Raw genomic sequence first — 22,161 nt, forward strand, 5'->3', positions numbered from 1 at the left:
AGTCACGCATGTGATTTTCCTGTTAAGTCATGACAAAATGTTGTATTGTTGAAAAAAATGCCTATTCCCAGTATTGCTCCACTCAACTGCAGCCTGTGCAGGAGTTTAATTAGCCAGAATAATTGAAAACACCTGTGTGGTTGTGCAGAGTCTTTACAGAAGTATCTATTCTTGTTCCAACCTGTTCTGCAAACCAGCCCCAGCTTTCTAACTGCATGACAATTACACTACGTCAATTTCTCTTGTTGTTCGTGCACCAGCGTAAAACAGCAGGGCTGTGCTCCTCCTGAGCAAGCCTGAGTGTTTGACTGATGACAGCCCAAAGCGACTCTGCCCCTCTCTAGCCATCCACTGTTTATGCATCTCCAGACCTCCTGTGTTGGAGCCAAGAGTACGCCTGCACACGATTAGTTACAGTTGCAGCGTGCCAGACATGGTGGGACCATCAGCTCATTTTTATTCTGAGATTTCCTAACTTTCAGGCGGAGCATTAGTATAAGCCGTGCTGGGGAATGACTAGTTACTTGTAATGAAATCACACAATAAATGTCATTGAGTCAGTTACACTAATTGAGAAAAAACATTAATTAAATTAAAATGACTTTTAAAAAAGATGGTGATTACACAGGAGCTACATCCAAATATATTGTTTTGACTATAAAGCTCATATAGCACAACATTCATTCTGCTGCTTTGCATCTTTTTATGCTTTATTGCCCAGTTCACTGCTGGGTACCTTAATCTAGAATCTATAATAATATATCATAATTTATTATGTGATTTATATTTTGCATTGACAACATAAATCCATAAAGTAACTAGTTCCTAAAGCTGTCAAATAATAATGGAGTAAAAAGTACAAAATTTGTCCCTAAAGGAGTTGAAGAAAAATGTAGCAAAAAATGGAAATACAAGTACATAAACCTCAAAATTATACTTCAGTACAATACTTGAGTAAATGTACTTAGTTACTCTTCACCAGTGCCTTTGCTTCTGGGACTTTTTAAATGCACAGCCCTTACTTGTAAGGGACTGCTTGTTATTTATGAGAGGGGGAGGGGTGGAAAAAAAAGAGGGAAGCATGTCAAACCATTTAGGCACTGGGAAAGGACTTATATTGTATGTTTAGGCTTAGAGGAGGGCCACACAACTTTAAATGGCTGTATTTTGTATTTCACTCCTGATCTTTGAAGAAAACATTCAAAACTTTATATATATATGCTATAATAAAAATATAAATAAGGCAGCTGAGGACAGACATAATTATGTAAAGAAAAAGAGGAAGAGAGAAAAAGGTAAACATGGAATAACACACATGGTGTTGGGCTACTGTTGTAGTAGGATACTTTTTAAACGATAAAAGAGGGAAGTCTTTAACCAGGTGAGGAAGAGGAGGTGAAAAATGGTGGAGGAAGGGTCAGGCATTTCCCCCAGTCTCTAATTGAGTTTGCTTTTTACATTATGGTACTTTAACTTCATTAACGTAGCTGAGTTAAAGATTGATGACTTGCCCTCTCATTTGTTTCGCTCTGGCTTTTCTCAGGCTGTGTCAGTGACAGGAAGAAGGAAACAAGAGGAGGAGGAGGAGGAAGAAGAGGAGGAGGAGGAGGAAAAGGAGGATGAGGATGGATACAGTGAGTGACGACGGTGTCAGCACTCGCCACTAGGTCAGGTTCACGGTATCGTAAACACACAGAGGGCATAATAGAGGCGTAGAGTAGAAACCAAACACCGCCGGAGTCTACTGTTGAGCGGACCACTGTCGTCTTCTCCTTTTTCTTCTGCTGCTTGTTGTCGCTCTCCGGGGGGAAAAGGGCGAGGATATTATGGCTGCACTTTCTCCACAGCTCCGAGGACTTCAGACAGATGAGGTAAACTATCTCTCCTTTAACATTCACCCCGCGTTTAACGCGGCTGTCCATGTGATCACGTCGTTAGCCAACGTGCTAACTAGTTGGTTAACGCTAACACTTGGGATCAATTAGCGAGCTAACTAACTCACGAGCGTGTTAACTTCCGATATGAGGAGTTTTATGTGAACAAAAATGTGTCAACTCTGTGTGTTTTCCATAAATATTTCGATTTACTTGTTCAGCTTTACTTCTTAGTCAATGCTATCCATATTGGATCCCTAGCTGATCACTTTTTTCAGCCAGGAAACACAGCGGGCTCCTGGGCTGGTAACGCCTCTCTGACCGCCGACGGCTGTTTCCCGTCTTCAACACACACACACACACACACACACACACACACGCGCGCGCACATACCAAACATCGACCAAACTCTGACTTATCTCGCTTAAAAATCAAGTTGTCAGAGCTTTAACTCCTGCTAACCACAGAAGGGCCCTGTCGTTTGATCCTTAATGCTGAGGCAGTGTGACTGATTGCGAAATCCCATGATGACTCTCTTACTTGACAGTAAAAGTATTATGAGGCTGTGGGTTATGATGGGAAATGTGCAGCTGTGCCAAGTATTGTCAGGATGTTACATCATCCTGATTATACTGGGGGGTGTTAACTGCATGCATGGGATAGGGATTCATGTTAAAATGAGTTTTGCCTACTTCTCATGGTCCAGTGCATTGCTATTGATTTCTATACTATACTTACTAACATACCTGTAAAAACGTGCGTGTATGTACACCCTGCTATACCAACACAAGACAATTATGTATGTACAAATTATTAACAGACACTATTGTTGTCGTTTTTAGTTTTCGTTCAGTTTAGGGACTTTTCTGTATTTTTGAGAGGAGGGGAGTGGCTGTGGTATGAATTTGGGTTTCTTTTTTAATGTTTTTTTGTTGTTTTGTTTTACCTTTCCTGAAGCTTCCAGTATTTTTCCTTAAGCCTCCCGGAGTTGATTGAAAATCCATGACCCTATCACCACCATAAATTAGTTATTGGATTATAAAAGCGTCTACTTTGATGTTTGAAACTGAGAAGTTGAAGATGAAAGCCTGGAGTTGAAAAAGCCTTGGTTTTTCACTCTTGTTGTACATGCGGGGTATTTCGTGGAAACGGCTCATATTTGTCAAAATGCTAAATGAAATGTAGAATTAAGAGATTGTGATGAATTATCACCATTTTAAGCTGAAATGTGGTATATTTTTTTCTGACTGAAGCGTAATTTGTTTATCCAATGATAACTTCTGTTACAGATTCAGGTTCTGCTAAATGTGTAATTTTGGCGATTTTAAAGAAATCAGCAGTAAAATATATACAAAATACAGCCATTTAAAGTTGTATGCCCCTTCCCTAAGCCCAAATAAAAAACACAAGACCTTCCCAGGCATCATCACCCTTTTTGCACCACTTTCTCCCCCCTCGTAAATGAAGAACAGTCCCTTTTTGTGGTTCATTACATTGCTATTGATTTCTATAGTATACCTATATGTATATAACATACCTGTATATACTTGTGTGTGTATATACACCTTGCTATACCAACAAAAGGTAATACTCAAGTGATTTATTTGCAATGTAAGTACTCAGCCTCCTTCTCTCTCTTTATGTTATTATCATATTCATGAACTCATTAGTTTTTTTTATATTTTTTCATTTTAGGATGGATCCAGAGTCCTAAAAGTGAAAGTCATTGCTGGAATCGGGCTGGCCAAAAAAGATATACTGGGAGCCAGGTAAGCTGTAGATGGTTAAAACTTTCTTCTGTTGTGTAACTTAGAGTAGAGTTTGAACTTCCTGTTGGTTATTAATGATAACAGCAGTTCTAAAACCAAAGTGCAGTCTGTTGAATATCATGAAAGACATGAAAAGCAGCAAACCCTTACAATTTAGAGGCTAGAATCATCAACTGTATTACTAAATGGCTACTGACCTTAGCTGTACATAAATGGTAAATTGATCAATTTTTAATTAAGGAATTAATGGTTTGCTCTAAAATATGTCAGAAAATAGTGAAAAATATCCGTCACAATTTCACAGACCCCAAGATAACGTCTTAGAATACCATGTTGAGTTCGACCAACAGCCCAAAGCCCAAGTCTATTTAAGTTACAACATTAAAGCAACAAATTCTCACGTTTGAGACACTTAAACCAGATCTTTTTCTTGTAATTTTCTTAACAAATTCAAAATTTCTGATGATTCATTTCCTTTCAATTTTAGGGAAATTTGGTAGCACATGTGAGCTGGGTTTTTTCATGTTCTGTGAATTCAAAGTCATCATCTTCTTGTGCATGTGTAGTAACCATTTCCCGTCAGTTATCTTAGATTTCTTTAGTAAAGCCGGACCGTCAGAAAAGCTTGCTGAGATTGCATCCTCTAAACTATTGTGTGGAGTGACAGGAAGTTGATGACAGTATCTTTTCCATGAACAAACTGTACGTCAGAACCATCTGTTAATTAATCGTCTTGTGTTTCATTATTATGATTGAATCTGCCTTTCTTTCCAAAATCCTATTAAGACCCAAAGTAATGGATTCTGTATTTTTGGAAAGAAACATTAAATTAAACTCCAGGTTATGATAGTTTACTTTCGTTATGTTTTTATTTATTCTCGTTATAGTATTTTGGAAGGAGCAGAAGGGGAAAGGCTGAGAGTTTTTTTGTTGCAGCTATAAAAAGAGGAGAAAATCTTAATTCTTTAAAACAGAGTTTTAAGAATTCATATGAAATGTTTTCTATGGTATTTCCCTGACCTATGAAATGTTGGCACCTCCTCCAAGAGTATTGATCAGTAATGATGAGTGGTGATTAGGTTAGTCTACAGCTTATTGTCATGCTGGAAATTTTTACTCTAAAAATAAGCCATGAACTGCTCTCCAAATTTTGATATGTAATTCTCCAAAGCCCTGTTTATGGCCTTTTCACACTTTTTTTTTTTTAGATTTCTTTAAAATCCTTGATTCATCAGCATTTACTCCTCCATAACATCTATAAAATAAAAATCTGAAAATGACATCTAAGCAAGAGTTTATGAAATATGGATTGTATGCCCTCATGCTCACTGTATGTTTAATTGTGCATGTCATAACCTAAATTGCAGTATTAGCATCACTCTAATGTAACACCAGTCACTTAATATATAACTAATAACACAACATTGCTGCAGGCCTGAAGTGGCATAAAGATTTAGTAATGGATAATGTGATGTGATTGATGGATGTGATCTTAATGCGCATCACATTTGCCTCAAGCTGTCGTGCTTCAAGGAACTGGAGCCAATATGTTAATGTTTTCTAAGATTAAAACTGACAGTGAGGCAAAGTGATAAGCTTGCCTTGGAAATAAAGTTTAGACTAATCAACCACACAAAGCATTTATAGCAAAAGAGTAAAAAGTAGATCATAACCTTTCAAATTTGTCTTTGCAGCGATCCATATACAAGACTGTCCCTCTATGACCCGGTCAATGGAGAGATCACAAGTCTTCAGACTAAAACACTAAAGAAGGTGAGTAAGTGAGATGTTCACTATTGCAGGTTTTTTTGTGGATTCTGATTAATTGTGATTTTATATTTGCTTCCTATCTCATGTTACACGAAGACTCTGGACCCAAAATGGAACGAAGAATTTTTTTTCAAAGTAAGTGAAACGCACAATATTTTAACAATTTTAAAATCTGACGATTTAACGTGTGAATATTTACTCTTGCATGCGACAGAAGATAAAATGCTGCTTTTCATGACAGGAAACTTGATAAAGTTACTGTATATTTAATCATGTTAAACCATAAAAAAGTTAAAATCACGTTGTTGGCTTTGCTAAACCTGGCTGCTAGTTGAACCCAGTACTTCAGCACTTTGACTTTACAATCCACGTTATGTTTCAGGTTGATCCCACAAAGCATCGTCTGCTCTTAGAGGTGTTTGATGAGAACCGTCTGGTAAGTCATTTAATGTGTTCACCCTTTCTTTGTTTAATTTTGATTATGCTGAATTATGCTGAATTATGCTAAGGTTTTGATCTTAGCTTGTTGTGTTGGACAAATCTTTCTTTTCAATGGCAACTGGGTTTTTTTTCTCCATGAAGTCTATTTAAGCGCATCTTGATATTACCGGAAAGAAAGAAGCTTGGTTCACTTAAGGACTGCAACTTTACTGAAATTATTCAATTTTCCTTAGCAATCAATATGCCATTTTTTTCTTGTTTAATTGTTTGGTTTGTGTACATAGATATGGACTTATATATAAATGTCAGTGCCTGTATGCCCAAGAAGATGTTTTTAATTTGTTAGCTTTATCTGGCCAACAGCACAAAACTCAAATATATTCAGATTTATGTTCACATGCAACAACAAAACCTGCAACTCCTCACAATTGAGAGGAAAGAACAAGAGAATATTTTTATGTATCGTGTAATTGTTGCAGCTCTAGTTCACCTACAAACAGTGTTTAGGGCTGTTTCCTGATGTGAAGTAAAAAATATACATTATAACCTCCCACCTTGGCTCATTTATAGTGGTCATCACTTCTATACCTTTAGCACAAAGTATACACAGAAATACAGCCATGCTGTCCAACCTGCTGTACATGACACCTGTCAGTTTAGGATGGGGTGTTTTGTTTACTACATTGAGCCTAAAAGCCTGGCTCTCCATCAACAGGGCTGCTAGCTCTGCAGACTGGTCTAAAAATATCTTATTATGAGCAGAAACTTCTGCATATTGGACACAACCCCAATATGTTCCAACCAGAAAACTTTAAACGTGACAGATTTGCAGAACAGCTTTGAAATAATTACAGCTGTAAACAATTATTTCCCGTAACCTAATGTGTATACTGTAAAGCTCAGTGAATGTCAGACAATGTGTCATATTTCTGTGGATAAGGGTATCCCCCAGTCAGTGCAAGGTTAACTGTGGTTTGTCTGTCAGATACTGCTGCCCTTATTTTGCCATGACACCTGAGATATTGTCAGAAAACTGGGATCCCTTATTATTCAGAGCTATAAATACAGGTAAATCTGGCTGCCTTAAGGGCATCCTAAAAGGCTGTTGCTCACAAAGTGTGGATGGAGATTGAAGGAGTCATATATCAGGTTGAGTGCTGAATATCAAATAGATGATGGAGGTATTGTATGTACTGATGTGTAGCTAAATATAATAGATGTGTAGTTATGACATAAATGTGTAGGGCTCTAGTGTGTAGCTGCAGCTTCGTAAGAACTGAGGTTTGGGGTTATTTTGTGAATTTTGAGATAAAATACTGCAGGGAATATAGATCACAGTGTTCTCCAATTAACACTGTTTGTACACGGCAAAGTATATATAATAATATATTCTGTAGTTGGTGTAAAGGGTTCCTACACAGAATCATATAAATTAATTTCCAGGTCTGTATAATTATGGGAAAAGAAAAGAGATTATGAAAAATGTGTTCCCAGGCTATTTTTTTTCTCTTATCTGTTTTCTAAAAAATACAAAAACAAATTTTCCAATTATAAATTGATCATACAAACATGGTGCTTTTCATGGCATTTGAAGATAGCAGCCAGTTCAGCCAAAATGTTTACCACTGTGTGAGAAAATGCGGGCCAGTGCGGGCTTGATGTCATCAAAAGCAAGGCTACAAGTATATGGCGTGTGACTGAATGCAAACATTAATGCAGAGCTGCCGTTCGCCCGTATGTCACAGCCTGCAAAACAGCTCTGGCCAGTACCTTATAACTGAACCAAAGCCCGACATTGACAAGCAAATAAGAGTGCAAGAAAATTAAATATCTTTAAATTGTATATATACATAGGATCACAAGTAACCAAATATTAAGTTTCTTCAAACATTTATGGAAGTTATGCAGTGATGCAGTTATCAGAAAAGTTAACCTACTGCTTTTTCTGTGTAGAAACCTTTATGGCTTCGTTCCTCTTGTTTCAGTAGACACAGTGAATGGACAAGGCTGCACAGATGATGTGGTGATAAAGTTATTTAACTTTTTACAACTCATATATATTTGTGCTCAGATTTCAAAAATGGTTTTGAAAAATTTACTGAAAAGTCTAGAAACTTGAGTTTGGAAAAGTACAAAAAATTGAAATTCCATCTGTAGCCTATCTTCACACTTTGTATAGTTTTTGTTGATTGATTTGTTATGTAAAGTTTTTTTTCAGGATTCTAAAGATTAGTTAACATGCGTTTTCCCCCTGCTTTAATTCCCCTTTTCACTTCGTGAAAATTGACGGTAGTAGTGATTAAAATGTATCTTGCAGTTTTCTTACTTAGTTGCAGTTCTACAGAGTTTGGACATATCTTGACCTGCCAACAGCTTCATGAACCTGCCCAAACTGGTAGAGACTGCTGAGTGAATATAAGAAGAAGCAGCACATTAGATTGACAGTAAAATACAAACATACAGTCCACACATATGCAACACATATGCACATATTGTCCGTGTGAACCCCTTCTTTACATGTTTATCTTATGTGTAGTTTGGTTGAATGTTTCTGGAACGTGTCGTTCTGTTAAACAAACCTGGGCGTGACTGTTTCAAGGCTGCCTTGTCATGCTGCAGGTAGATTTAGAACAAATTTGGAGGGTGTGTCCGGGATTTGAACGTGTTTCTGTGTGCATGTGTGTCACTGCTGCTCTGACAAATAGAGACAGAAAATGTTGCAAACGTGGTCATTGTTGTCTTGCTAGCAGCAGATTTGAGAATGAAACTGGGTCTGCTGGTCTGTCCCTTGCAAGATATGAAATTTGTTGTTCATGTGTAGTCCCTAATGAGAGATCTTCATTTTGTCGTAATCCACAGTTTGAACCTTCACCTAGTGCCATTACTGGGGGTTCATTGTCAGTTTTCTTTTAGCATGAAACACCTATTTTCCTGCATTCTGGTTTCAATGTATTATTTGTGCAATTTCTACATCACTTTATGCTGTAAACGACTATTATTTTGTCAAAAAAAGCTGCTACTTATATGGCCTTATAGGGAGGACAAACACAGATGTTGGCGCCATAAAAGGCTCAAATAACACAATAATACACTGGTATTTTGGATTGAGATGAATATTGCAGCTTTGGATCAGTCATTTTGTAAATGCTACAGGGGAAGTTTGTACATTTCATTCATGCTGAGTTCAGCTTTTCTGTGGCTTGCTGAGCAGGTTAAGCAATTTACTGAAGGAGGGGAGTAAAGGAGTACTTCAGACTCCTTCATCTAACAGTGTTGTGATTCCTGGAGACACTCAGAAACTCACAGACACCACTAGAAGACATACTTAGAATCAGATACATACAAATCTAAGTAAGATACTTTATAAGGTTGAAGATGTCTGTGCAGCAGGCCTTGTCTCACTTCCAGAGGCAACATGAATAGAGGGTACGCACATAACATTACTATATGCAGGAGTTGCCATGGTTACTCTCCTGTGAATGAATGACCACTCGACTCCTCAAACAGATTCAGGAAGAAGTTTTTAGAGACTGCTGAAGGCTAAAGAGAAGAGATGCCACCATACTTTTTAAACACACAGTTCTCTGAAAGAAAAAAAAAACTGGTCCAGACCTGTCCTGGAGGTGAGATCTGTCCACTGACAAAGTATCCTCTGAAGTCCAGGTGATTGTGATAAGACTTACAGGTCCTGCTTTAAGGCATCTACATGCCTGCAGGCTTTGTTCAGTTTAATGATGCATTCTTCTGCCCTCACTATGGCTATATATAGCTATAACAGTTCCAATAAAAGTTGAGTAAGCATTTGAAGTTTTTTTACTGCAAGAAAACAGTACCTGGACAAATTCAATGATAGTGAATACAAATCAGAAAATTATGACCTTCCACACAAAAGTTACAATTAAGGTATCGAAAGAGTTTGAAAGAAGTGGATTCACAAAAGCATAATTACATTAGCTGCTGTTACATCAACAATATTTCATCAATCTGACTGAAACACTTTCATCAGAGATTCAAGCTTAATTGTTTACATGGGCACCGAATAAAGTAATCAGAAGGAACGTGTGTTTGAATACCCTGAAGCATTTAATTACAATGTGGCTTCTTTGACTTGCACATAGTAGTTTAGTCTGCTGTGAAGTGTAATTTGCTGGAAATATTGCAGAATAAAGTTTTATCCAACTTTATTTTAAAAATTTAATTCATTCAATATATTAAGTGTAGAAGCAGAAGAAGTGGCTCTGCCTGTTAGTACAATTTCGCAATAAGTAAATGGTGTAACCAAGGTTAACTTTTGTAGCTTCAAATCTCAGACATCCCCTAAACACCTCACATGCAGATTATTGGCAGACGCTGCAATTTAGAGATGTTCCCTAAACATCTCATATACAGGATACTGCTTCTCGTAGTGACAGATGATTCTTATGTCCAGTGACTCCACTATTGAGCAACAAAATTTTGCAAGGCTACTGTATAAAATCAATGAATAGCTATATTAATTAATCAGAGATCTCACATATAGACTTGCTAAATATTTTTTAAATTTAAAAACAACTCTGTCAAAATCAGCAGAGGGAGGCAAACATGAGCAGGGAGAATATATTTATTCCAACCTGACAGAAACAATCAGATTAAGTGTTCACATGGTTATTAGTAGCTAATGTTTAATTATTAAATGGATTTTCAAGGGTTAACACCACCCCTCTCAACCTGATTGAAAATTCCTTCCGATCAGGTCTGTCTCTTCCGATTCAGTCGGTTACATGAGGCATTTTTTTTCTGATCGGGCTATTATTCTAAATATTAGTGGAATATTAGGATCCATGTCAGTGCACTTATTGTGTTTCATGCCAGGAGGAAATTATGTATAACCAGCAAAAGAATACCTTCAAGTCCTCATAGAAAGATTCAACAAGAGGGAAAGTAAAAATATTCACATGGCCATTTCCTTTTTCAAAGCGGTGTTTTGTTTTCCTCCATATATCTGCTCCGCTCACAGCAGACAGAGCAGATTTGTCCTGTCACTCAGTGGTGGTGTGGAGCTGATGGTAGCACATGCAGTTTAGCAACTCTTTAGACCAACTCATTACAGCTGCACCTGCTGATTGACAGAGCCTTCCCCTCTCATGTCAGCCACTACTCTAACCACACCCCACTGACACAGCGTGTAATGACGTGCAAACACAAATGTTTATTAAATTTAGCCTGTCTTTCAGGGTTTCTTGAGGCTCAAAGTCTTTTTGGCGCCACATTCAGTGTGTGTATTACAGCTTTACTTTATTATTGGTCTATTACACCATACTGTATAACTTGGCAGAAATAGGGCAGTGTGCGTCAGCAATCTTATCTTATGGGCTACTGATGTGGAAAATTTTTCCACGACACCTACACGCCACCATCAATTAAATCTGTTTTTGGCTGGATGAGTGATTGATAGTCGATCACGAGGTTTCCTGGTCACATCGGTTTAAAAAGACAGGCAGCTGCAGCAGTGAAGTGTCCTCTGATGAATCATGCGTTTATCCTGGCTGTGTCTCTTACTATTACACCTTCTACTGAAACTGACTTGGGTGCAGGGTAATGCTCTGAAATAGGCCAGCCTGGCTCACAATAGGCTGCCATTAATAAATGGGACTGTCAACAGCCTCGGAGAGGAAATCAGAGCAGCACTGACTGTTACATGAGGTGTCATATAACAGGTGTCACGTCGCTAGCAAAGCTCGTCCTCATCTTCTTGTGTTTTCTGTAGGCAGGCAGATAATATGTCACAGCTTACTTTATCACTGCATCTTTGTTTACCACATTTTCTGTTACTTTGGGAGCAGAAAACTCTGAAATATCTATTTCCTTAAGCTCTTCCTTTCTATGAAATAATTTTGATGAATTTTGCAGTTTACAATCAATACATATTTCCACAGGCTGTGGTGGGCTTATTGTGTGCTATGTGATTTTGCAACCCAGTCCTGCGTTTGGTACAGAATTATGCTGAAAGTCATCCCCTTTTGATTTCCTGTAATTCAATAGCAGTGGGTAAAAATATTTGTTGGGGCACAGAGCAGCAGAAACATTAGAAGCATAGCTGCAGCAGGAAGTGGAGTCTTGAGTGAGTGGCCTGAGGCAAATGTAGCGCAGTTTACCAGCGCTTCAGTGTAAGATGCAAAGTAGAGGGCTACCATGTTGTTGTTTTCTCCAAAGGGGGGAACAGGAGTGAGGCGGCCGGAGCAGACACGAGGTGTTAGATATTAATCTGGCAGGAACTCGGGAGGTGCATTTAACTAGCAGCTAAGCTAAGCTAAGGTTATAAAGCAGGTCAGTAGGGGAAGCTCTAAGTTTTAGTGTAATTTTCTTTTTCTGACAGAGTTTAAGCTTCCTAAAGCGGCTCTGGGATTACTCTTGTTTCAAAGGTCGTGTGTTTGGGTCATGTCTCCAAACAGAACCACTGACCTCCTCTGACTAAAAGCTGAGATCAGCCTGGACAGGAATGTAGGTTGTCACCAGAGCTATTTTGGCAATGTACAGCCGCTAATGATTGTGATCACAGAGCAGAGCTCGGAGCAGTTGCCTGCTTTCCTTTTTTCCTCTCAGCAAGTTTGATCATGTAGCTCTCACAGACGCAGCAGGGATTAGAGAGTTAAACGAATGGCACGTCGGCTGCGCTTGCATTTCGCGTCAAGGAGAAGCAACACGGACCCTCTGTCAGAAAGCCTCAGCAGCCATGGTGAGGAGAGCGCAGTCAGTGTGTCAGCTCGTAGCCCCGCAGAGAGTCTGGCGCACAGTTCTGTCCACTTGAAGGTGACTCCTCTGTCACCAGACTATGCTAATTTACAGCGCTACTCTTCAGTATTCATACCCAGGGTTAACAGTGGAGGATTAAATAAGAAGAGCATTGTGCAGATCTCGCTGCAACCGTGTGGGAAGCTCAGTGGAGAGCTGGATGGCAGTTTAGAGGATGGAGACCCGGGTGCCGGTGAGGGAGGAGCGGGCAGTGGTTCTGACGGAGGCTCGTGCAGCAGCAGCATGGCCAGCGATGCCGGGTACTGTAGCAGCAACAGCATCTTTGAGCCAGAGGGTTCGGAAAAGCACAGGACCACCCAGGAGAGGAGTCAACCCTGCTGCAAGTCCAAGGTCCCGCTGAGACGGTGCTCCTCGTTGGTGATATTTCCAAAGAGCCCCTGCAGCACCCCGCCTGCGTCCCCAGTGAGTCCAGTGGCTCTACCTGCGCTCCCACCAGCAAGAGGGTCTCATCAGTCATCGCTTCAAACATCTTCCAATGAACTTTCACAAGATGATGAGGAAGTGACTTGCAAAGGGTCCACCACCACGGCAGTAAGCGGACATCGTCTCCCAAAAGGAGGCTGTTTTGCCGAGTTGAGGGACACCAAACACATGGTGCAATTTAATATTCCTTTACAGGATGAACCAAATGGCAAAATGGAGGACAGGAATAAAATAAGGGAACTGTCGTCAACTTTAGACAGATCAAATCGTCACTCTAGCAGAGTTTTGCTGCACTTTGCCCACCAGAGACCAATAATGTTTGGGAAGGGAGCCACAACCACGGCTACTGTCAACGTGGAATATCCTGACGCTCCTGACCCAGCCTCACAGCCTGAGGGTGAGCACGACCCTCGCAAAAAACTGTATCGCAGTACTTCTGCTTGTTTGTTCTCCTCAACTAAACCATCAGGAAAAGGGCAGGAAAGGCCTGAGGAAAAACACTGTCATCGAGCCATACAAAGGAGCTTTTCCCTGGAGGTGCCCTACGCTAACACTGGGATTTCATGTCACGTTTCAAATCCAAAACTCAGTAGCCCTCACTCTCCACATGTGCACATTCATCTGTCTCCTTTCTGCCCAGCTAAGTTGCCAAGCTCTGATGTAAACACAAGCCACAAAGGGAATAATACACCAAAGAGCCCAGTTCTAAACACCAAGGTGAGTGTGAAGTTGTTTCATTGGATCTAGCCGCTGCTCCCTGACCAACAGGAAGGAGCTGAAGTGCCTGAAACTTGACAACAAATCAAATTAGCTTGTACATGTTACATAAATGCCCTCTGGAGGAACACTGCGGAGTCACCTATAATGTTGTTTAACTGGTTCAAGTAGATTCCACACTGCTTTGGCTTGACTGCTCAGGTGATGGCACTTTTACTTAAGCTCTCATGTACAGAGTAAAATTCAAGTTGGACTGTCCTGAATACTGCAAATAACAAACTCATTAGTGTGTTACTCATTAGTGTGTTGGCTTTATGCTATATCCTCGGCGCATAATTGCTTATGGAAAGTTTAAAGTTCAGGAGATTATTTTTCTGACACTAGATATTTTTCAATATATATACTGTGATAATGGTGCTCCCCTTAACTGCTGTGGCCATACAAATCCTTAAAACTCTGTTTACTCAGGGTCAGCCATTAGGTTCCCCACAAGCTAGAGCGACATTCAGTAACTGAGGAGATCGCTACAGCTAAGTCACGCAATTAACAAGCCCAATGTGGACAAACATTCAGAGGTATTCGGTTACATTACAGTAAATCCATTCGCATTTTGGTTTCTAAGAAAAATGTGAAAGAAGAAAAAAAGTTGCCCATCTGTCTTCTTGTGAGTTTGTTGGTGTGTGTGTGTGTGTGTGTGTATGTGTGAAGACATTTTGGAATAGTTCTACGTTTTTACTATTCTGTTAGCGCTATGAGTAATCGACTTAAGTATTTACCCGAGCTAATTTTAGTGGTGGGAAAAGCAGTGCCCCTTGCTGATATAAATAAAGTGCCTCTGAAATATTCCCCCTGACTCCAGATAGTCTGGTGGTCTGTAGCACTGCCCAGTCCCGTGGATTCAAATTTAACAGCATGATACTAGAGCAGCGCACAGTCATGCCAGCCATCTGTGGACATGGTGTGTGTGTGTGTGTGTGTGTGTGTGTGTGTGTGTGTGGTGGGGGTAATGTAATGTAGGCAGGATGGGAGCGTGAGCCTTTCCCAGTAAAAGGATGGTGCGTTCCCTTCCCTGTGGGTCCCCCTGCCAGGCAGTGTTTGTGAAGTATCAAGTGTCAGACCCCCTCACCCCCCCTGCATTTAGCAGGTTGTCAAGTAAGAAGGTCTCCTCTTTACCTAATTAACCAGTGCATTTACTTTAAAAGATCTAAATTTGCTTTAGTAAATTTAGATTTTATCTTCTCACTTTAAAATACCTGTGAAATACCAGCATCAAGTGTATTAATTTCACTTCAGCTTTTAATGTTCGTCAAGTGTCACATCACATGTCTCGCTTTTAAACGTCTGCATCATATACGACACACCTTTTGTTTACATTCTGAGCATGTCTGCCCTCATGTGGCAACATCATTTATACTACATAAGTCTATCATACTTAAAATAACTATCAAGCACGTGCAAAAAACACGAAGACATGTACGTAATGGTCTAAAGACTTCCTTCTTTGAAAGATAAGGGGTTTTTTTAAGTGTGCAGTGATTTTCCTGACTCAATAAGGCTAAATGAGCTTTGCACTTACAATGACCTCCGTTTACCACAGCAATAAAAAGAATCATCTCTTGCCTTCACACAGTCCAACAACAATGATTAAAGGAAAACTTCACCCACAAAAAGATGAAACCCACAAATTTCTAAATCTAAGTCATGGCATGTAACCTTGAATTCATGAAAAAAACTTTTTTGTGCATTCCTCCACAGAAAGCTACAAACACTGATTTATTGATTAATAGGGGATCATGTTTAATAACAGCAGAACTTTATTTAAACATCTGTTGACAAACTCTCGCACAACCCGTGTAGAATAATACAAGTCTTATTTATCAAGTTGTATTTTGGCTTTGAAGATAGCATAGATAAGTTTCACTTTTAGTTTGGTTTTGTAAAGTAATGTCTCAGTGAAAAAGCATTTGTTTGGGAAGTACTGAATGAGACTTGGATATTACTGCACCAGTTGTATGACGGTTTGTAAACTGGTGTTCTGATATAGATTTGCTTTCATTAAGCATGGTCCCCAATCCACCAATTAATCCATTTGTTCAATGTTTTCCATGCAGGCATGTGAGAAAAATAAACATTTCTTCACAAATTCAAGGTAACTAGGTAATTCATGACCAATTGATTAACAAATGGGGTAAAGTGTTCCCTTTAAGATTTCCTCTCACCTCAGAAATGTAAGTATTTGTGGGTAGTGTTTTTCTTGACTCAGTATGGTTAAATGAGCTTTGTACTCACATTGATCTCCTTTTACCGCAGCACTAAAGGATCACCTCTTGCCTAATAACAGTCCAACTACAATGTTCTATTTGTCTACTGCAAAATTTAAAAAAAACAGCTACATTTTTTTTTTGCAATGTAATGATTTAGCAAATTTCCAAATTCAGAATGTTACAAAATTGAAGTCACCAATCCGTAGACCTAGATAGGCTAAATGTGACATATCTAGGCAGTGCCTGTTGTTTGAAGCACAATACTGCCAGAAAAACAAAGATAAAGCTGATAAACTATATAGCTGAATGTGTCCGCTGTGATGCAGCTTGGTGGGGCATTGAAAGAAGAAGAAATCTACAATGGAATTTTTTTATTAAATTTCAGTTCTGCTGTTCTTATCTGCATTGCCCTCATAACCTTGTAATTCCTCATCTCAAGAGTTAATGAACAACCAGCGCTGACCACATTACACGAGAAAGGTGAAAAACATGAACACAGAATCTCTCTGCTGTATTTTGAGCAACCCTCAAACCCAAGACGTGTTATAAATGCCTAAATTCAACTATAATTTTCTGGGGTATCAAGATAAACATTACCTACATTTTGCACTGCCTAGACTTTATAGCCTCAACTAGTTTTGTGCAGCTGCCACAGTGTTTGTAGTTGTAGGGGTGGGTAGCATTTCCTGGTTGAAATGAAGCTTTAAGAGTCCTTCCTGGTTTAGAGAAGTCTCTAAACTAGTATAAAAAGACCCCAGCAACAACTTTTAAGCTTCAACTGTTAAAAAATCTGAGCAACCAGGAAAATGTGACTCTTTTTTCCTTTTAAGAGTTAAAATAAAACGGTTTTGGTTATTCTTCCTCATCAGCGTGACAAATGAACAGTGCAGGGCTTCAGACTTGGTATTACTGCCTCTTGCTGTGATAGCAAATGCTTTCAGGTACAAAGAACAAGGGCTTCCTTATTTTACAGCGTTGACTTAACTTTGACGTGATAATCAAACATAGTCTCTGCAGCTCTGGCAGTCTCATGAGTCAGCCTTTTGTTTGCTCCCAGTTAGCATTTGCCAAAAAAAATCTTGTTTCAGTGTATTAAATGGAACTGATTTTCTAATGTGTACTTCAGCTCCTCATCAGGGTGGCCCATCATGAGACACTTTGTTTGCACGCTCCAATAGCTTTAGAAGTTTAGGTTTCACAAGCTGCCATCCACCTGTTAAAAGTAGTTTGTCGTTGCAGAGCTGAGATGGATATCACCGAGCTTGCTCCACAGACGCCCAAACATGTGTCTATAGCTGTTTGCCACAGCCTCTTACAGTCCGTGCTCGGCACTGCTTAATGCCACATGCTAAACTGAGTTGCATTTTGTGTCACATGAACCTTCAGGGATGCTCCGAACAGACATTTCTCTATAGCTATCTTTTTTATCTCAGGCAGTCTTGTCATGTGTCCAAAGCATACACTTCCTCTTTGTTGAGCTTGGCCTCACCTCACCCGACATCCACAGCGTTTCCAAGAACAGACACAGTTTCACTTGATAGAAAACTGAATTTGTTACTGATATAGCAGTGACCTACTTGCCTTTTCAAACCAGCAGGGACAGTCATCACTATTAGCCTGTAATTGTTTATGCATTACTGTTTATGAAGTACTGCATTTTAGCCTAACAGAGGGATCAGTTGTCCAATTAGTCTGTGTGAAGTTCAGCTTCTCATCATCTGGGCAGACTGTTAAAAGCTATGAAGGGCAAGGTATTGATAAATATTGTTGTTAAGAGCTCCAGAAGAAGTGGGTAACTGTGACATGGGTGCTGGGGTTAAGTGTAAAATATACTGTGGTTTTAGAGAAAGTGGAGTTTAGGGGCGGCCTCTAGCTCAGTGAGCAGAGCGTGCGCCCCTGTAGGCTGAATCCTTAGCAGTGGCCTGGGTTCATTTCCGGCTTGTAGCCCTTTGCTGTGTGTCATCCCCGTCTCTCTCCCCCGTTCCTGTGACTCTCTGACTGCACTATAATAAAGGCATGAAAAGCCAAAAAATAATAACCCTACCCCCCCAAAAAAGGAAGTGGAGTTTAGATGAAATAATGATGATCTTCTAGAATTTGTACTTGTTATATTGACCTAAATGAGATCCGGAATAGGACACTGAAGTTTAACAATGCCTCAGTCAGTATGAGGCTTTTTCATTTATTTCTGCATTTGGGGGCTACACAATTAATCAAAGTATTATGGAAATTGCAATATGTCCAAGTGCAATATCCAAATCCCAAGTTTTTAATAAAAGCAAAATGGGTCTGCGCATACCCTTATGAATGAAGCATTGTGGTGCGACAGAGAGGCCGCAGCCCGCCATTCATCAAATCATATTCCAGACCTAAGGGAACAAACTTGTTTGGTACAGATCCCAGCAAAAATCACATCATCATGGGTTTTTTTTTTCCATTTGAAAATTAAATGCAAAAATTACCATTCACACCAAAATTGTGATTCATATTGCAATCAAAATATCTGTCAAAATAATCTCAGTATATTTTTTATTTGCTGTTTCCATGTGCAGCCTTACTTTTTTCTTTCTACTCATGTGAATGTTGAAAACATAAATACAAGAGCGAGGAAATCAGTGCATGACCGGGTTCTATATAAACAACACAACTGTGTTTCCTGTATACACTCATACTATTGTACTACATCTCTAGTACTGTGGCTGTTCTTAAACACTACCAAAAGAAATAAATTCTAACTGTGGTGTGTAAATAAATACAACCAACATTAGAGCCACAGAGTACTGAGACCTGCTTAAACATCAGTATTTTAGAAAACTTTATTGTAAGGAAACATTGTGCAAAGTGTTTTTTCTAAATGCACTGCAACCATAAAAGCAGTTTGCTCTCTGGAAATTGAAAGCAGCTTGCAGAGTAGCTGTGGTAACAACTGTGTTTGACCTACCCAAGCAAATACTCTTCCAGTTGCTCAGCTGAAAGTATTTGCTGCCTGACTTTGTAATAAACTGGATTTTTTTTTCTTTTTTCATCTCAATAATGAATACAATTGTTAGTTGTAGCTCAGCTTTGTGCTTTGTAATTTCTATTTAGTTGGCAGTAACTGTAACTGTTCAGAGTATTTACTGTTGACTTTTTAGACATTTTTAAAGATATACTATACCAGGTTGCTGGATACTCTTTGTAAACATGCTTGCCAATGAAAGTGAAAGTAAAAGCCAACCTCAGATTTACTCTTGTTTGGCTTTTTGCCTCGCTATATTTGTGTTTTTTTTTTCATTGATGTGTCTCTTGGATCCCTGCTGCTTGCGGTCTGGCACCTAGTCTCTACCTTTTTATAAACCATGACCTAACCTGAGCACTGTGGGGGTACACGCCCATAAATGTCCTGAGCACAGAAATTAAGAAAAAATTGAAAAATACAGGCGGAGGACAGAGTTCTGCAGAAAAATATACGACCATACTAGTGGGTTATAAGTAATGATTGAGAGGGACTAATTCTTTATGAGTCTATACAGTTTTTTTTTTTTGTTTGTTCGGTTTTTTTTTGTTTTTGAATAAAATTCTGCATAGTGTATCTATAATGAAATATCCAATAAGCACCTTTATTTTTTTATTATGCGGTTAAAGTTAACATGAAACCAAGAATGTGTTAAAATATTAAAAATCATTCAAAACCACCATTGACAACTGCGCTCATCAAACTAGTTGTAGTAAAGCTCTTTGCCAAAATAAAAATATATGGAGGAAATATTAACACAAATGTTAAGGTTCATGTGTGCATGTAGCAGGTATCTTTTAATCTGGACTTAACTGCTTTTCTGGGTTGCACCATTAGATGTGCAAGGGCAGGACGAAGGAGGCCTCCATCTATATTTGCTCACGTAAACACCCTATACCGCTGTCAGACAGTTTGACCCACAGCGGGTGTTAATTTGGTCTCAAAGCTGACTCCCTCAGTGTGTTGTGTGTTTGCCTTCAGCACTCTGCCTTCAGGACTGTAACGGCTGATGTAAAGCATAAATGTGTCAAAGGAAAAGTTTATCTGACAAATGCTACATTAGTTTGGTCCTAATCTTACCAGCAATAACACAGTGCGGCCATTCATTGTGGGCCGATAAACACATTCCTGTCTAGACTACATAATAACGAAATAGATCAGGTCAAATGACTCTCAGTAGTGCCGTGCTCTGTTTGATCTATTGTTTAAAGATAGTCTGTTCGAGGAACTGGCTTGTGAGGAAATAGATGTGGCATAATCAATGTAAGTGACAGACACACTGCATGATCTCATGGGGATATTACAGTGATTCCCATAACTCCAGTGACAGCTGAGTGACAGGAAATCGGCCAATCCTCTGTCCGTGTGTGTGTGTGTTGTCATGATCTTCGTGTGTGTAACTCCCTCTCTCTCTCTTTCTCCCCGTCAGACGCGTGATGACTTTCTTGGACAGGTGGACGTCCCTTTAAATCAGATACCGGTGAGTCCTGGGTTGCAGGAAATCTTTCTTCTTTGTTTATTAATATCTGTGACTTGTTTAAGTTCATGTAAGTCAGAATTTATTCTGTTTTTAATTGTGGCTTTGCTGCACAAGCTCTTGACCTCAGTCTCACCCATGTCACCATGTAAATATAAACACGCTCGCCCCTATTCTAGTGTCTGTTCCACATCGTTGTCTATAGTTTTGGAAACACTGTCCGTTATGTTTATGTTACGTTCTTGCTTTTGTTTCAATATAAATACAACACCCACAAATAAGCCCTCATGGTTCACTGTCACCGTCATCACTATCTGTACATATACTGTGTTATGATACCATGCCATTCTGAACATGGCTGTAAAATTGTTTGGAGTATTAAAGATTTCCTTTTTGTTGTATTTTTTTTTCTCAGACAGAAAATCCTAGAACAGAAAGGCCATACACATTCAAGGATTTTCTGCTTCACCCACGAAGGTTGGCATGATTTCATGGTTTTTTATCTTTTGGCTTTCCCGTTTTAAATTCCATATTAACATGTGGTTCTTAGCAGGAGAAATTAAAGTCCATAGTTCAAAGTTTATTCTGAAACACTCCTGACGGCATTTCTCTCTTTCTTCCGTGTTAAAAAAAATGATTAAATGTGTTTGTCACGCAGCCACAAGTCCAGAGTCAAAGGTCACCTGCGTCTCAAAATGACATATCTGCCAAAAAACTCAGGCTCAGAGGAGGAAACAACAGAGCAGACTGAGGACATGGATGTAAGTGTGTGTGGCTAGTCTTTGTTCAGCAAAAAAATATCTCACATGATCGTCCAAAATATTACAGATCGTCTTGCGTTTACTGATTATTCTATCTACCTGATATTCATAATAGATCAGCTGAAGCCTCCAATTAACTTTTCGGAGGCAAAATAATTAATGGATATCAGCTCCTACTTTATACGACTTTCTACCAGCCAAAAATGACCAGGTTCTTACCCAAAATCAAATTGAGTGTGACCTCAGATATCATTGCCTTTTACGTATGCATTTTTTTCACCATGAAATAAGTTTCAGCAGTCAAAATAATTACGTATCCTCACACAGACATTTGTGTGACTGGACATTGATGTGAATTCAAACATATCAAAATAAGTTTAAAAAAATACAAATAAAGATTGAAAATGACATTTAAGTAAGAAAACAAAACAAGACTACCCACAAACTTATTCAGAAAATAACAAGTACTTCATGCCTGAAAAGGAGTAGGAAGAAGTGAATCCTACCACCTTGAATATGAATCAAATGAATGAAATGAAAATGAAACATTGAAAATAAAACAAGAATAGATCAGTCTGAATTTAAAAAAAATAAAAAACAATTGACATAACTTGCAACCTAAAAATTTGTTCAAATTTGTAAAAACAACATGTTTAATTGACATATGGGTTATTCGAGAGGGGAACTGGCATAGCAAGGAAGGGTACAATATGTATAGGCTGTTTTTGATTGTGAGGCTGTTTAAAATTATTTTTATTGAACTGAATCAATCCAGTATCTCCACAAATCTCTATTCAACTTACAAAGTGCATGATTTAATTCATAATGTTTTAAAATTATAAATCTTAAGAGAACTACTAAAAGAAGCATTTTTTCAG

General features: G+C 38.9%; 1 protein-coding gene across 2 annotated transcripts in view; it reads left to right on the forward strand.

The window, feature by feature from the left end:
• The first annotated feature begins 1,595 nt into the window (after window positions 1-1,595).
• The window catches only part of nedd4a (NEDD4 E3 ubiquitin protein ligase a), a 33,624-nt gene continuing 13,058 nt past the window's right edge, over window positions 1,596-22,161 (forward strand). Inside the window, exons 1-8 of one of the 2 annotated variants that reach the window (XM_042494747.2) lie at window positions 1,596-1,871; window positions 3,570-3,643; window positions 5,338-5,416; window positions 5,510-5,548; window positions 5,796-5,849; window positions 20,475-20,525; window positions 20,938-20,999; window positions 21,181-21,283. In XM_042494747.2, coding sequence (XP_042350681.2) covers window positions 1,827-1,871; window positions 3,570-3,643; window positions 5,338-5,416; window positions 5,510-5,548; window positions 5,796-5,849; window positions 20,475-20,525; window positions 20,938-20,999; window positions 21,181-21,283 — 507 coding nt within the window. In that variant the 5' untranslated portion in view covers window positions 1,596-1,826. Of the gene's footprint in view, window positions 1,872-3,569; window positions 3,644-5,337; window positions 5,417-5,509; window positions 5,549-5,795; window positions 5,850-12,030; window positions 13,787-20,474; window positions 20,526-20,937; window positions 21,000-21,180; window positions 21,284-22,161 lie in introns of those variants that run through there. The other variant, XM_042494673.2, reaches the window with a different exon arrangement.

This window comes from Plectropomus leopardus, chromosome 1, assembly GCF_026936395.1.
Source record: "Plectropomus leopardus strain MGB_pleo_1.0 chromosome 1, ASM2693639v1, whole genome shotgun sequence".
NCBI lineage: Eukaryota > Metazoa > Chordata > Actinopteri > Perciformes > Serranidae > Plectropomus > Plectropomus leopardus.